The following is a 12,969-nucleotide window of genomic DNA, read 5'->3' on the forward strand; positions in this document are numbered from 1 at the left end:
ATAGCCATGTGTCACGTGAAGCTTGACCAATCACTTTGTTGACGGGTCTGACCAATCAGAGCGTTGACGGGTCTGACCAGTCAGAGCGTTGACGGGTCTGACCAGTCAGAGCGTTGACGGGTCTGACCAATCAGAGCGTTGACGGGTCTGACCAATCAGAGCGTTAGCGGCCAGCGCCGCTAAAAAAGATCAAGGAGATATGATTTTTCAAAGATCTAGACTCCCATCCACTTCCTTGTTAACTTAAAACTTAAAAATTCTGTATCTCGGCTCCTGAGTACTTTTTTTTTCAATGAAAAATCTTGGCAGTGGGCAAACGCGGCCAGAAATAATTCAGGCAGTGAATGAGTTAAATAGCAGATCTACAAGCTCACAACGAACCGTGTTGTGAGCTTGTAGATTGGCTATTTTTGCTGCTTTTGCGTGACACTCTTCTGGACTCTTCTGGATTCTGGTGAATAAACGTTCGACTGTATTGTTTTTGTTTCACACTGTATAGATTAATTCAACATTATAAAAACGTTGTTGCCTCATTCTACAGGAAAACTCGGTCACGGTGACACCAATCGAGTGTACAAACCCAAAGTAGTTGAGGCTCTGCAAGGGATGTTCATCAGGAAAGTGTGTGCAGGAAGCCAGTCGTCTCTCGCCTTGACCTCTACTGGCCAGGTGAGGCTCACATACTGAAACATTGACCTTTACTGGCCAGATGAGGGTACCTTACGGCAGTGGCTCTCAAACTGGACCCCTAGTTTTGATATAGCTACAGTGAGCCACAGACCACCATTTGATAGCATTTATTCATTTATTTTTAATATCTGGGACCCCAGTCTACACTGTAAAATCCTCTGTGTTAATATATCTTTGAGAGTGTACAAATGGACCCCGAACCCGATATTGAGATCCAGTGCCTTACGAAGATATTCTGTAATGACTATGTTACATAACATAGTTGGCGTAATGTGAAAGACACAATATTCACCTTAATTTATATTTAATCGTGCAAGGGTCTCGCTTGTCAAAAAGAACAGGTCTACAAGCTGTCAACATGTTGCAGTGCAAGGCGTTGTTAGCTTTTAGATCAATCCACAAGACCATTATAGTACAGTACATGTTTTGGGGTTGGGTGTAGTATACATTGAATATCACATTTACATTGCATAGTAAATATCACATACTAATGCAGACCGTTAATGTGTTTTCCAGGTGTACGCGTGGGGCTGCGGGGCCTGTCTGGGATGTGGGTCATCCGAGGCCACAGCACTAAGACCAAAGCTAATCGAGGAGCTAGCCACCACGCGGGTGGTGGACATCTCCATAGGGGACAGCCACTGCCTTGCCCTGTCACATGGTAGTCTCTCTCTCTCTCTCTCTCACTCACTCACTCACTCACTCACTCACTCACTCACTCACTCACTCACTCACACGCTGCGTGACTCCCTCTCTGTCTTTGCACTGCTTATCTGGCCTTGGTTAAATATAAGCAGCTGCCGGTTTATTCACTTCTTGCACACATTTCAATGCCGTCTTGGTTCCATAGCTGCTTAAAGTGCTGATCTGGGTGATATCAGGGTGCACAGTACTCCGCTGATGTGCAGAGGCTTTTCTTTGTTTTATAGAGTACAACTGTAACAGATGTGTCATCACTAGCGTGACGTAATGCCTTGTGTCCTCCCTGCTCTGTACTTTTTGATACAGTGCATGGAGTCACTACAGTCATTTCAGCTCAAATTCTATGGTTGTTTTAATGAATTGTAACATTGAATCCTTGATCTCACAGACTTGTATAATCTGATATTTCTGTCCATTCTAGGGGTATAATTAATTATCAACCCCTATTTTAGGTATGTCATTTTAGGAAAAAAGTAATTAGATAATAAATAAATAAATGGAGAAATAGTGAAAATAGCCGATCTACAACTTGTAGATTGGCTATTTTCCCTATTTTTGCATGACACCGTTGTCCGCTGAAGTATAAAATAATGCTTAAATAGCGGCACTATGTAACTTATTTTTTATGAATACATATTAATTTTGTGCAATCTGTATGGTAGAGTATGTTAATACAATATAGCTTCTACAATTGGAGTGGTTGTATTTTATCTCCCTGCTCTTCTATTGAGACATTTAGATAGTGTCAAAGGTCATGTCTCACCTAGACACAGGATCTGACATGGATTTTTACCTCATGGTCAAGATTCAATTTACTCTCTGAGCAAGCAGGCAGGCTCTATAAGTTCAATGGTAAAAATGTCAGCACTTGCCCAGGAAAGCGAGTTCTAATCTGGGATAGAAGAGGAAAGTTAATTAGTGCAGCTTGAAGTGGTTAATTGATTTGTTCATACAGTATATACAATGTTGTTTAAATGTTTTTTTTTTCTCGATGAATAGGAAAAGTAATCCATAGAATAATCACTAAGAAGATAATCGGTAGTTGCAGTGCTAATCTGTTTCCATCGATCCTAATGCAGACAATCAGTGGTGTAAAGTACTATATTTACTCAAGTACTGAACTTAAGTACAATTTTGAGGTACTTTTACTTTACCAAAGTATTTCCAATTGTATATACTTTTACTTCTACTCCATTACATCTCAGAAGCAAATATTGTACTTTTACTCCACTACAATTATTTGAAAACTTTAGTTACTTTGCAGATATAAATATATTACACATATACATCATACAACATACATTAACCACTTTAGCCCTATTTTATACCTAGGCTATATTCAAAAATCTTAGTACTTTTACTTTTGGTACTTTAAGTACATTTTGATACCAATACTTTTGAACTTTTACCCAAGTGAATTTTGAATTCCGGACTTTTACTTGTGACAGAGTACTTCTACATTGCATTATTGATACTTTTACTTAAGTAAAACATTTGAGTACTTTTTCCACAACTGCAGACAATGAAGTTTACGCGTGGGGCAACAACTCCATGGGTCAGTGTGGCCAGGGTAACTCCACAGGACCAATCACCAAGCCCAAGAAGGTGGTGGGCCTGGACGGGGTCGCCATCCAGCAGATTTCAGCCGGCACTTCGCACAGCCTGGCCTGGACAGCCCTGCCCAGGGACAGGTCAGCCACCAGTAGGCTAAATATACACGCTTGTGTTTCACAGGGACTATTGACATAGGGGGGAATGTAGACACTGATGTCACAACAGCCAAGTGCATGTCAAAGATTAGGTCGTGTGTGACATAGGACTGTCCTAAACTAACAAAGTTCTTAGTCGACTAATTCATCTATAAAATTGTCATGCAAAGACTAGCCTTTTCAGATTGTGGAGGTTGAGAACTGAACATTCTTGATTTCATAATGACTACTAGCTATTGGTCTAATTTACTGGTAAAATGAAATGGTTGTATTTATAGTATACACAAGCTGTGCTCATCATTAATCAAGCAATAATGAATTAATTGATTAATGAATGAATTAATTAATTACCTCATTAAATTAATTAAAGAATGAATCATTAACAATGTTTATCATCTGTGGCTCCGTAGGCAAGTGGTGGCATGGCACAGGCCTTACTGCGTTGACTTGGAAGAAAGCACTTTCTCTCACCTCCGCTCCTTCCTTGAGCGCTACTGCGATGGAATCAACAGCGAGGTGCCCCCCCTCCCGTTTCCCTCCTCCAGGTAACCTCACTCACTGGAACAGGGTCAGGCCCATAGTGGAATTTACAATGTCCACCATTGAAAGAAAAATTATGTAAAATATTGCTAATATCTAATAACTATGTTGATAATAACTAACACAGCATCATGACATTAAGAAGAGAACGTGAGAGAGAAAGAGACGTCTGCAGTCTTTAAATTAAGTTTTACTTTATACAATATTTATATTAAAAATGACATATATTCAAATCGTTCTAATATATGACAGGAGAAAAGAAGCGGCTGGTGACTCCGTGTGAATCGGAGGAGACGTGTGGTTGTCTACACCCTCCCACATGACTAGCAGTATGGGTTGGCAGTGACGGGGACTATTACACACAGTAATTGGCATAATGACAAAATGTAGAAAATGTAAAACTGACATTAAGAATCTATTCTTCGTGGGCATTTTCATTCACAAAGTATGCATGAGTAAATTATTTTTGTTTGCTCGGGCTGAATAGCAGCGCAACCTAATAGCCTTTTATTTTACGAGCCTAGGGCACTAGGACCCAGGAGCAACTGAGGTGCAGCTGCCGTCAGTTTGCAGCGAACAGCAAAGCAGACAGACATACAGCCTGCTTCTGATGAGACAGTGTTGGAGCTACAGTAGATAAAGTTAACAGCCTTCGTCAACAGTCTTTCGGGAAGGAGGCTAAATCAAAATGTTTTCTACTGCCGTATTACCAGGTGTCTGTAACAACTACGATTTCAGATCAAAGCCTTTGTTCATGAACGAAAATGAATGAAACCTACTAGGAGTTACAAAGCGATGCCGCTTGTTTTGATAAGATAGATAGATTCCTTGGCGGCCAGCAACATTGTACATAGAAGCATTATGTTGAATGAATCCAACAGGAGTAAATGCAGTGCTGCAGGCAGCAGCTGTCAACAGTCTGTCACAAATCAGCACACCTCCTCACATCAAAGGCATTGCACATTCCAAATTAATGTTAAATCCAATCGATAACTGCCGAATGGGACAGTCACTTTGAAAAACAGAATGAGCGCAACTGCTAATTGTGAAAAGGTAGAATTGTTCTTCATGAATAGCCTTGCCAATAATATTTGATTAAGAGAAAAGGCTGCTGCTGAGGTTCATAAAAATGTTGGGCTTCGGGCTGGGTCGGAACCAATTTGTCAATTATGTAACAGGCTTTGGGTTGGACTCTGGCTGACGTTCTGTTGGGCTGGGTTGGGCCGGGCTCAAATATTTAGGCCCGATTACTACTACTGCGCACAACAAAGTATAACCAAGCCTTTACAGATAATGACAGCCATGTAAGAAAGACACATTTTAAGTGATATTTTCCACTTCACTAAATGGCTAGTCGGGTTTAAACCCATTTCATATGAAGGCTTCTGTCTTGATGAACATCTATTAATTTACCACCTTGCGTGTTTTCACATGAAATGGTGTGTGATCTCACAAATGTGCATTGTTGAGAGCTAAATGAAAGTGGAGCGTGTTGCTGATAAATGTCCAACCCGCAGGGAACATCACAACTTCCTCAAACTCTGCCTGCGGCTGTTGTCCAATCACCTTGCTCTGGCTCTGGCTGGGGGCGTGGCCACCAGTATCCTTGGTCGACAGGCCAGGCCCCTGCGAAATCTGCTCTTCAGACTGATGGATTCCTCTGTGCCTGATGAGATTCAAGAGGTCCGACACATACACGCACACACACACACACACACACACACACACACACACACACACACACACACACACACACACACACACACACACACACACACACACACACACACACACACACGCACCCTCTGAAGTGGGTATATTATGGATGCTGGGGCATAAAGTAGCGACCGAGCGCAGCCAAACCATTATCACACATAATACACTGCTAGTGAAATAATTTGATTGAACCACAGGCGTTTCGTTAATGCTGATACAGCTTCTTACTGTAATTACTCTGCTAGTTAACTTGTTAATGCTAGTCTGTCACAAGGCAAAAAGTTATGTTGCAAAATGTTTTTCTCAGCAAGAGATGCCAAGTCGTCCTTATACTGCAAGACACATGCAGAATGAATCATCTCTTCATCTCTGCATCATTTCTTGTTGACCTTTTGCCACGAAACCTGGCGTGTGAATTGTGCAATGGCTATGTCTATAGATGTGGATACCGTTGATCCTCGCACAACATGGTGTATCTTCAATATTTCAATAGTATTGTTTTGCATTGTTGGAGGTGAGGCGCTGTAGGTTTGGGGGTCCCTCCTCATGGGGTTGTGGGAGTTTACGTTATGGCCCTGGATATAAAAGCAGTATCGCACTTAAGATCATGCTGACATACTGCATTTCAGCAGCTGTGATTATCTTCAGGCACTCTGCCTGTGGCCTCATGCTTACGGCTGGATCACAGCCATGATGATATACAGTGTAACGACCTCCACGCATACTGGAAACTAGACGGACAAACAACTTCCATATAATCTTTTTTCCTGAAGGTTAACCACATGAACCCTAGGGTCCTTATTCTGAGTGCGAACAATTGGCAAAAAACTATTATTAACTATTATTTTGGTGAAGAGATTTGGTGTAGAGGAAAAAAGGAGCAGACCTAGTAAAGAGCCCTGGGGGACCCCAGTCAAGTCAAGTATACTGTAGGGTTTAAGTGGTTAAAAAACATTCCCGGAATCTGATTAAGTAGACAATTATCCTGGACGTTGTATGAAAACTAATTCTTCAAGAGGTTTTTATTTTCACATTAAATGTTGTTATATTAATGTCATATTATTATTCAAATCTTAGTGTTTTGCCAATCATTTGGGCGCCCACTTCACAATATCGTCACGGCCCACAGGTTGGGAATGGCTGTTGTTGAGATGTGATCTGGATGTGTTGTTCTTGTGGTGTGGTTGTCAGGCGGTGATTGAGACTCTGTCTGTGGGAGCCACCATGCTGCTTCCTCCTCTGAGAGAGCGGATGGAGCTGCTTCACTCCTTGCTCCCGCAAGGCCCTGACAGATGGGAGAGCCTCTCCAAAGGACAGGTACGCTGACGGGCAGGGAAATCCTGGAAAAAAGCTCTTAACCCATTCAATCCTGGAAAGCATCTTTGTCATTTTAGATTTGAGCTATAACCATTATTTTATACTTTGGCTATTCAAAAATGGCATCTACACAAGCTCATAGCGCCGCGCTATGAGCTTGTAGATCTGCTATTTTTGAAAAATCTTGAAGGTTTGTGCAAACCCTTGAATATATCTATATATATTTTTAACTCAACTCTTTTCTTCTGGAGGTCACTGGAACAAAATATTTTACAAATGTTCGCTTTAAAAAATATATATATTCAAAGATTTGCACACATTTTCATGATTTTTCTAAAATAGATCAAGCTCATAGCTTGTAGATCTTGTAGATCTGCTATTTTTGAATAGCCAAAGAAATCTAAAATGACAGAGATGCGTTCCCTCATTGGATGGGTTAACCACATGAACCCTAGCGTCTCTATTCTGGGCATGTCATAATAGACGAAAGTAGACATTGTTTAGCCGATCTACTTGTAGATTGGCTGTTTTCGCCATTTGACGTACAATGCAGAATATAGGGTTAAGTGGAAATGCTCTAACTAGTGTTTTCTTTTAAATACAGTTATTATATGTAGAATGTAAGGCTTAAATGTGGTCTGAAAGGCCTTAAAACAAGCATGGAATCTGTGATAAGCTGCCACTTGTGTTCAATCTCATTTTCCATTTATGTTTATTTCACCACACTGGTGAAATTGGTCTAATATTTCTCAGTATAAGGCCGGCGTAGTTAAATTTGGTGTTATTGTTACCATAGCCTATAAGAATCCCCAAACCAGATGGGTGGTGCTAGTGGACTAGTGCTGCTCCTGCTAGTCAACATGGAAATACTAGTTGGTAAAACTACTATTTATTATTGTAATTTGCAAAACGCGTATTGGTCCTTTTGTGCAGTTGTTATTTCATGCCTGCAATCACTTTGTGTGCGTGTGCGTGTGTGTGTGTGTGTGTGTGTGCATGCGCGTGTGTGTACAGAGGATGCAGCTGGACATCATCCTGACTAGTCTCCAGGATCACACGCATGTGGCGTCCTTGCTGGGCTATAGTTCACCTGCCGATGGCCCTGACGTCCTCACCTCTGGCCTGGGTTTCACAGCACCCCTGGACCCGGCCTACGGCCCCCTGGCCAGCCACCCAGACACCCACCTGGCTGAAATCCTCATGAAGACCCTGCTCAGGAACCTGGGCTTCTACACCGTAAGAAGCCCAAACTTTTTAACACTTAACCTGCCTGAATTATTTCAGATTTTTTGCAGTTTTCTGCCAGAGATTTTTCATTGAAATTAAAAAAGTACTCAGGAGCCGAGATACAGATTTTTTTTAAGTTAACGAGGAAGTGGATAGGAGTCTAGATCTTCGAAAAATCATGTCTCCTTGGTCTTTGGGTCAAAAAAAAAAAAAAAAAATCTTCTAAAAACGCATATATGCGTTATTGGCAGGCAAGTGATGGATTCTAAAGAACGCATATATGCGTTATTGGCAGAAAATGAGTTAATTTCAAGGACTCACAGTTTGATATGCATTAGGCCACGGACCTCCATAACTCTGAGAGCGTAAAAATGAATGTTTGTTTCAAAATAGATAATTATGCCTACCGGTATGTATGTACTAGCACTGACCTCGATTATTCGAATAGTCGACTAATCAGTCGAGGGGAGTCGACTGCCAATCTCTTAGTCGAATTAATAGTTTGCCAAAAATAGGATATACATCATGATTTATTGGGAGAAACCAAGCAAATATATGTTAAATCAGACATTAAGCACCCCTACAGCCCAAATGGAATGTTCCTCTATTGCATAACATATTTTTTGCATGATTCGACAGAGATTGGCAGTCGAATCAGACTGAATCGATTGCCAATCTCAGTCGAATCATGCATTTTGCATTAGTCGACCATAGGCAATATTTGGCCAATCATATCGCTAATAGAAATCCTTAGTCGGGGACAGGCCTAATATGTACACATTGGCACCACTCTTCAATAGTCATAATCTGAATCCTTGAGACTAGGAAGACTGGAACATGAGTTGATATCGGCCTTCCTGTTATAATCATTCCCGCAGTTGGTCCGTGTTCAAATCCAACCCGAGGTTCTTGGCTGCATGTCATCCCCCCTCTCTCTCTTCTGCCTTTGTTGTCTCTCTTTCACTGTCAGAAGAAGCAAAAAATCTACAAACCAAGTAATTTTCATGTACCTGCACTGTCTGCTGGTGCATATTTCAATGCATGTCTAATTGTGTGTGTGTGTGTGTGTGTGTGTGTGTGTGTGTGTGTGTGCGTGTGCGCGTGTGTGTTTATTTATCCAGGACCAAGCATTTGGCGAGCTGGAGAAGAACAGTGACAAACTGCAACAGGGAACGTCGTCTTCTGACAGCAGCCAGCCAGCCCACCTCCACCAACTACTGTGTTCCCTGCAGAAACAGCTACTGGCTTACTGTCATATTAACTCAGTCACCGAGGTAAACACTGACATACTGTGCTGCCATATTAACTCTGTCACCGAGGTAAACACTGACATACTGTGCTGCCATATTAACTCTGTCACCGAGGTAAACACTGACATACTGTACTGCCATATTAACTCTGTCACCGAGGTAAACACTGACATACTGTACTGCCATATTAACTCTGTCACCGAGGTAAACACTGACATACTGTGCTGCCATATTAACTCTGTCACCGAGGTAAACACTGACATACTGTACTGCCATATTAACTCTGTCACCGATGTACTGTACGTCCACATTTAGCCTGACAACACTGTCTTAGAATAGTTGCACTTATTACTGTCCCTATTTGTTTTTTTTTTGTGTTTTTGTATTTTATCATTTGTATTTTGCAGCCATCATGATTTTTTTGTTTCAATTAGTGAAACATCTGTTATATATTCAGATTATAAGTCATTGTGTAGAGATCTCTTCTTGCATAATTCGTTGCTGTCGGGCAGAAACCAGCTAACTAACTCCATTTTGACGCTTTTGAATTTTTTTCCATAAATCATTGCTATTGAGCACCCTTTACGTCTGTGTGTTGGTTAAAAAAAATATTGAACCAATGAAAAGTATTAAAAAGCGCTAAAAAGCCTTAAACGTTCTGCTAAACAGCTAACTCCACCAAAGGGGGGTGGAGTCAGCTGGTTTTGCTGACTCCAGGCTCCACACCCTTTTGACCGCCAACCTCATTGTGAGCTTGGAGGTCCATTCAACTGTTCTTATCAATGATGAACAAAGCCTCCTTTTTTCTTTTCATTTCCTGAAAAATGAACATTTTGGAGTTAGCTGGTTTCTGCCCGACAGCAGAGATGTATAATAGTTTTGGAAGTTCCATCAGCCGTGTGTTAAAGCTACATTAAACAAGTAGACTTGAGCACGTTTCCTATGGCATACAGTTTACCAGAGATGAGCAATGCATGGGGAGTGTTTGCATAGCAGTCAGTTCACCACCAGTCAAAACAATAACACACATGCCATTGTGCTCCGTTCTGTTTCCCAGAACTCAAGCAGCGTGGCTCTGCTTCATAAACACCTGCAGCTGCTGCTGCCCCATGCCACCGATATCTTCTCCCGATCCGCCACGCTCATCAAAGAGAGCTCCTGGAACGGCAGTATCCGAGAAAAACTACAAGGTGAGCAGCAGTCCTACAATCCTGGTTGGAATCTTCAACTTTCACTCTCTTGGCATTGTTGAACACAGCCTCAATCTAGTGTCCTACCCGGCTGTGTCTACACCTGCTTGTCTAGCTGTCCTTATCGCTAACTCTGTATACAGTTTTATATCTCAATCTTGATTTACTAGTCCATACCTATGTGCAGACTTGCCAAAAATACGAGGAGTAAGAACTCTGGTTAAACTATCAGCAGTGCTGATAAAATATGAGTGAAGATCCTGTTACTAGCCTCAAATGTTTTCAGCTACATACTTTAGTGTACTGTTGGATACAGCAGATGAAGTATCTATGTAAGTACACACAATACAGTTTATAGCACTGCCCCCTGGTGTTTAGCATAATGAATCTTATTAGTGCAGACTGTGCAGTTATTTTGTTTTACAAAAATAAATCATGATTGGACGTTTTTTCAATGTATTTGGCATATATCAATACATAGGTTTATTTCATTTTTATTCTTTTGTCATAATCATGTGTCAGATTATCAACTAATAATGTGCCTCTGGTGTATAGATGAGATCTACTGTATACTCTATGTGTCAGATTAAACTAATTATGTGTGTCTGGTGTGTAGATGGGATCTGTGTGTCAGACTATAAATTCATAATTTGTGTCTGTTCTCTAGATAGGATCTATGTTACAGATTATAGACAAAGAATGTCTGTGTTTTCTAGATGTGATCTGTGTCAAATTATAAACAAATGTCTGTGTTCTCTAGATGTGATCTATGTTTCAGATTTTAGACAAATAATGTCTATGTTCTCTAGATGTGATCTATGTGTCAGATTATAAACAAATAATGTCTGTGTTTTCTAGATGTGATCTATGTGTCAGATTATAAACAAATAATGTCTATGTTCTCTAGATGTGATCTATGTGTCGGCAGCAGGCAGCATGCTGTGTCAGATCATCAACTCGTTGCTGTTGCTGCCGGTGTGGGTGGCCAGGCCTCTGCTGAGCTTCCTGTTGGATCTGCTGCCTCCTCTGGACCGACTGAACAGACTGCTGCCTGCTGCCTCCCCTCTGGAGGACCAGGAGCTGCAGTGGCCTCTACATGGTGATTGACATTATTATTGTCTCCGCCATGCCGAAGCCGTGGCCGAGACTATGTTTTACCCCCTGTCCATCCGTCCGTCTGAACAGCTAATCTCTGGCACCGTTGGGCCAATCAACGTGAAACTGTGCACACACACTCCCTGGATGCTAGAGCAGAACCTCTGCCCCAAATTCTTCACATCGGCTTGTTATAGCGCCACCAGGAGGCCGATTTTTGGAAAAAAATAATGTTATTACATTGCTCCTACAGATTTTGTCCAAACATCACGCAAATTGGTATACAGTATCTTTATAGTCATGTTTTCAAGACGGATCTGTCTGATCTTTCATATTCCATCCTGATTGGCTAAGATTGGCTTCCAAAGTTTGCAGGAATGGTCCGTTTTGAACAAAATGCTTCAAATACTGAATGCAGCAGGCGATGACCCTACATTTTTCAAATCAGCCTTATGGTGGCGCTATAAGGCTGATTTTTGCACTGACTGAATTCCGTACATTGCTGACCCACAATACCCTACCTGACCTGGCGAAGACCTGTGCCTCCGAGGAGCACTTTTTCCAGTTTTATGTGTCATTTAAACGGCGCATAGTTTAATGTCAGAACATTTTAATGCTTAACACATTGACTGCCTGAATTATTTTCACTGCCTATTGTTATTCATGCCAGAGATTTTTCAATGAAAAAAAAAAGTACTCAGGAGCCGAGATACAAAATTTTAAAGTTTTAAGTTAACAAGGAAGTGGATGAGAGTAAAGATCTTCGAAAATTCATATCTCCTTGGTCTTTGGGTCAAATTAAAAAAAAAAAAAAGTAAAAAAAAAAAAAAAAAACATTTTTTAAATCGAGATAACTCGATCTTGGCAGGCAAGTGATGAAAAGCTAATATCGAGTTAACTCGATCTAGGCAGTCAATGTGTTAAAGTAAAACATTTACATTTACATTATACGTGTATTACATTTTAAAATATTGATGCCTCTTTTCTATGCCTCCGCCGTCAATCCGTCCCAACCTTGTGAAAGCTATATCTCAGGAACGCTTTCAGGGAATTTTATGACATTTGGCACAAACGTCCACCTGGACTCAAGGATGACCTAAAGGTCAAGGTCACTGTGTCCTCATGTCTGTCCTATTCTTGTGAATGCAACATCTCAGTAATGCTTTGAGAGTATATCTTGACATTTGTGCCAAATGCCCACTTGGACTCAAGGATGAACTGATTAGAAGTAGGTGTTCAAAGGTCAAGGTCATTGTGACCTCACAAAACATGTTTAGGCCAATGCTCTCAGCATCATAAAATGTCTTAGTCTTCATTTGCTATAGATGCTATATGAATCTGGACAGATAAAGATGTAAATGACAGTGGGTTGGCAGCATAGACTGTATAAATGAGATGGACAAACCCACTCCGCTGCTTTCTACAGACCGAAAATGAAGCCGATTGTTCCAAGACTGTAGGTCCGCCATCTTTCAATATCGCATCAGAATGAGACCAGACCATTATTGGTTGGGTAGCTTGTCAATCAAGAGC

At 41.1% G+C, this 12,969-nt stretch overlaps 1 protein-coding gene across 17 annotated transcripts in view; it reads left to right on the forward strand.

Annotated features, from left to right (window-relative positions):
- herc1 (HECT and RLD domain containing E3 ubiquitin protein ligase family member 1) overlaps positions 1 to 12,969 on the forward strand; it is a 105,549-nt gene that overhangs the window by 15,479 nt on the left and 77,101 nt on the right. For all 17 annotated transcript variants that reach the window (XM_084065338.1, XM_084065348.1, XM_084065342.1 and 14 more), the window contains exons 8-17: positions 542 to 669; positions 1,207 to 1,351; positions 2,912 to 3,083; positions 3,512 to 3,646; positions 5,159 to 5,324; positions 6,549 to 6,674; positions 7,689 to 7,910; positions 9,023 to 9,175; positions 10,209 to 10,341; positions 11,249 to 11,440. In XM_084065338.1, coding sequence (XP_083921464.1) covers positions 542 to 669; positions 1,207 to 1,351; positions 2,912 to 3,083; positions 3,512 to 3,646; positions 5,159 to 5,324; positions 6,549 to 6,674; positions 7,689 to 7,910; positions 9,023 to 9,175; positions 10,209 to 10,341; positions 11,249 to 11,440 — 1,572 coding nt within the window. The remainder of the gene's footprint in view (positions 1 to 541; positions 670 to 1,206; positions 1,352 to 2,911; positions 3,084 to 3,511; positions 3,647 to 5,158; positions 5,325 to 6,548; positions 6,675 to 7,688; positions 7,911 to 9,022; positions 9,176 to 10,208; positions 10,342 to 11,248; positions 11,441 to 12,969) is intronic.

Source organism: Gymnoscopelus microlampas, assembly GCF_963454915.1.
Source record: "Gymnoscopelus microlampas genome assembly, chromosome: 1".
In the NCBI taxonomy this organism is placed as follows: domain Eukaryota; kingdom Metazoa; phylum Chordata; class Actinopteri; order Myctophiformes; family Myctophidae; genus Gymnoscopelus; species Gymnoscopelus microlampas.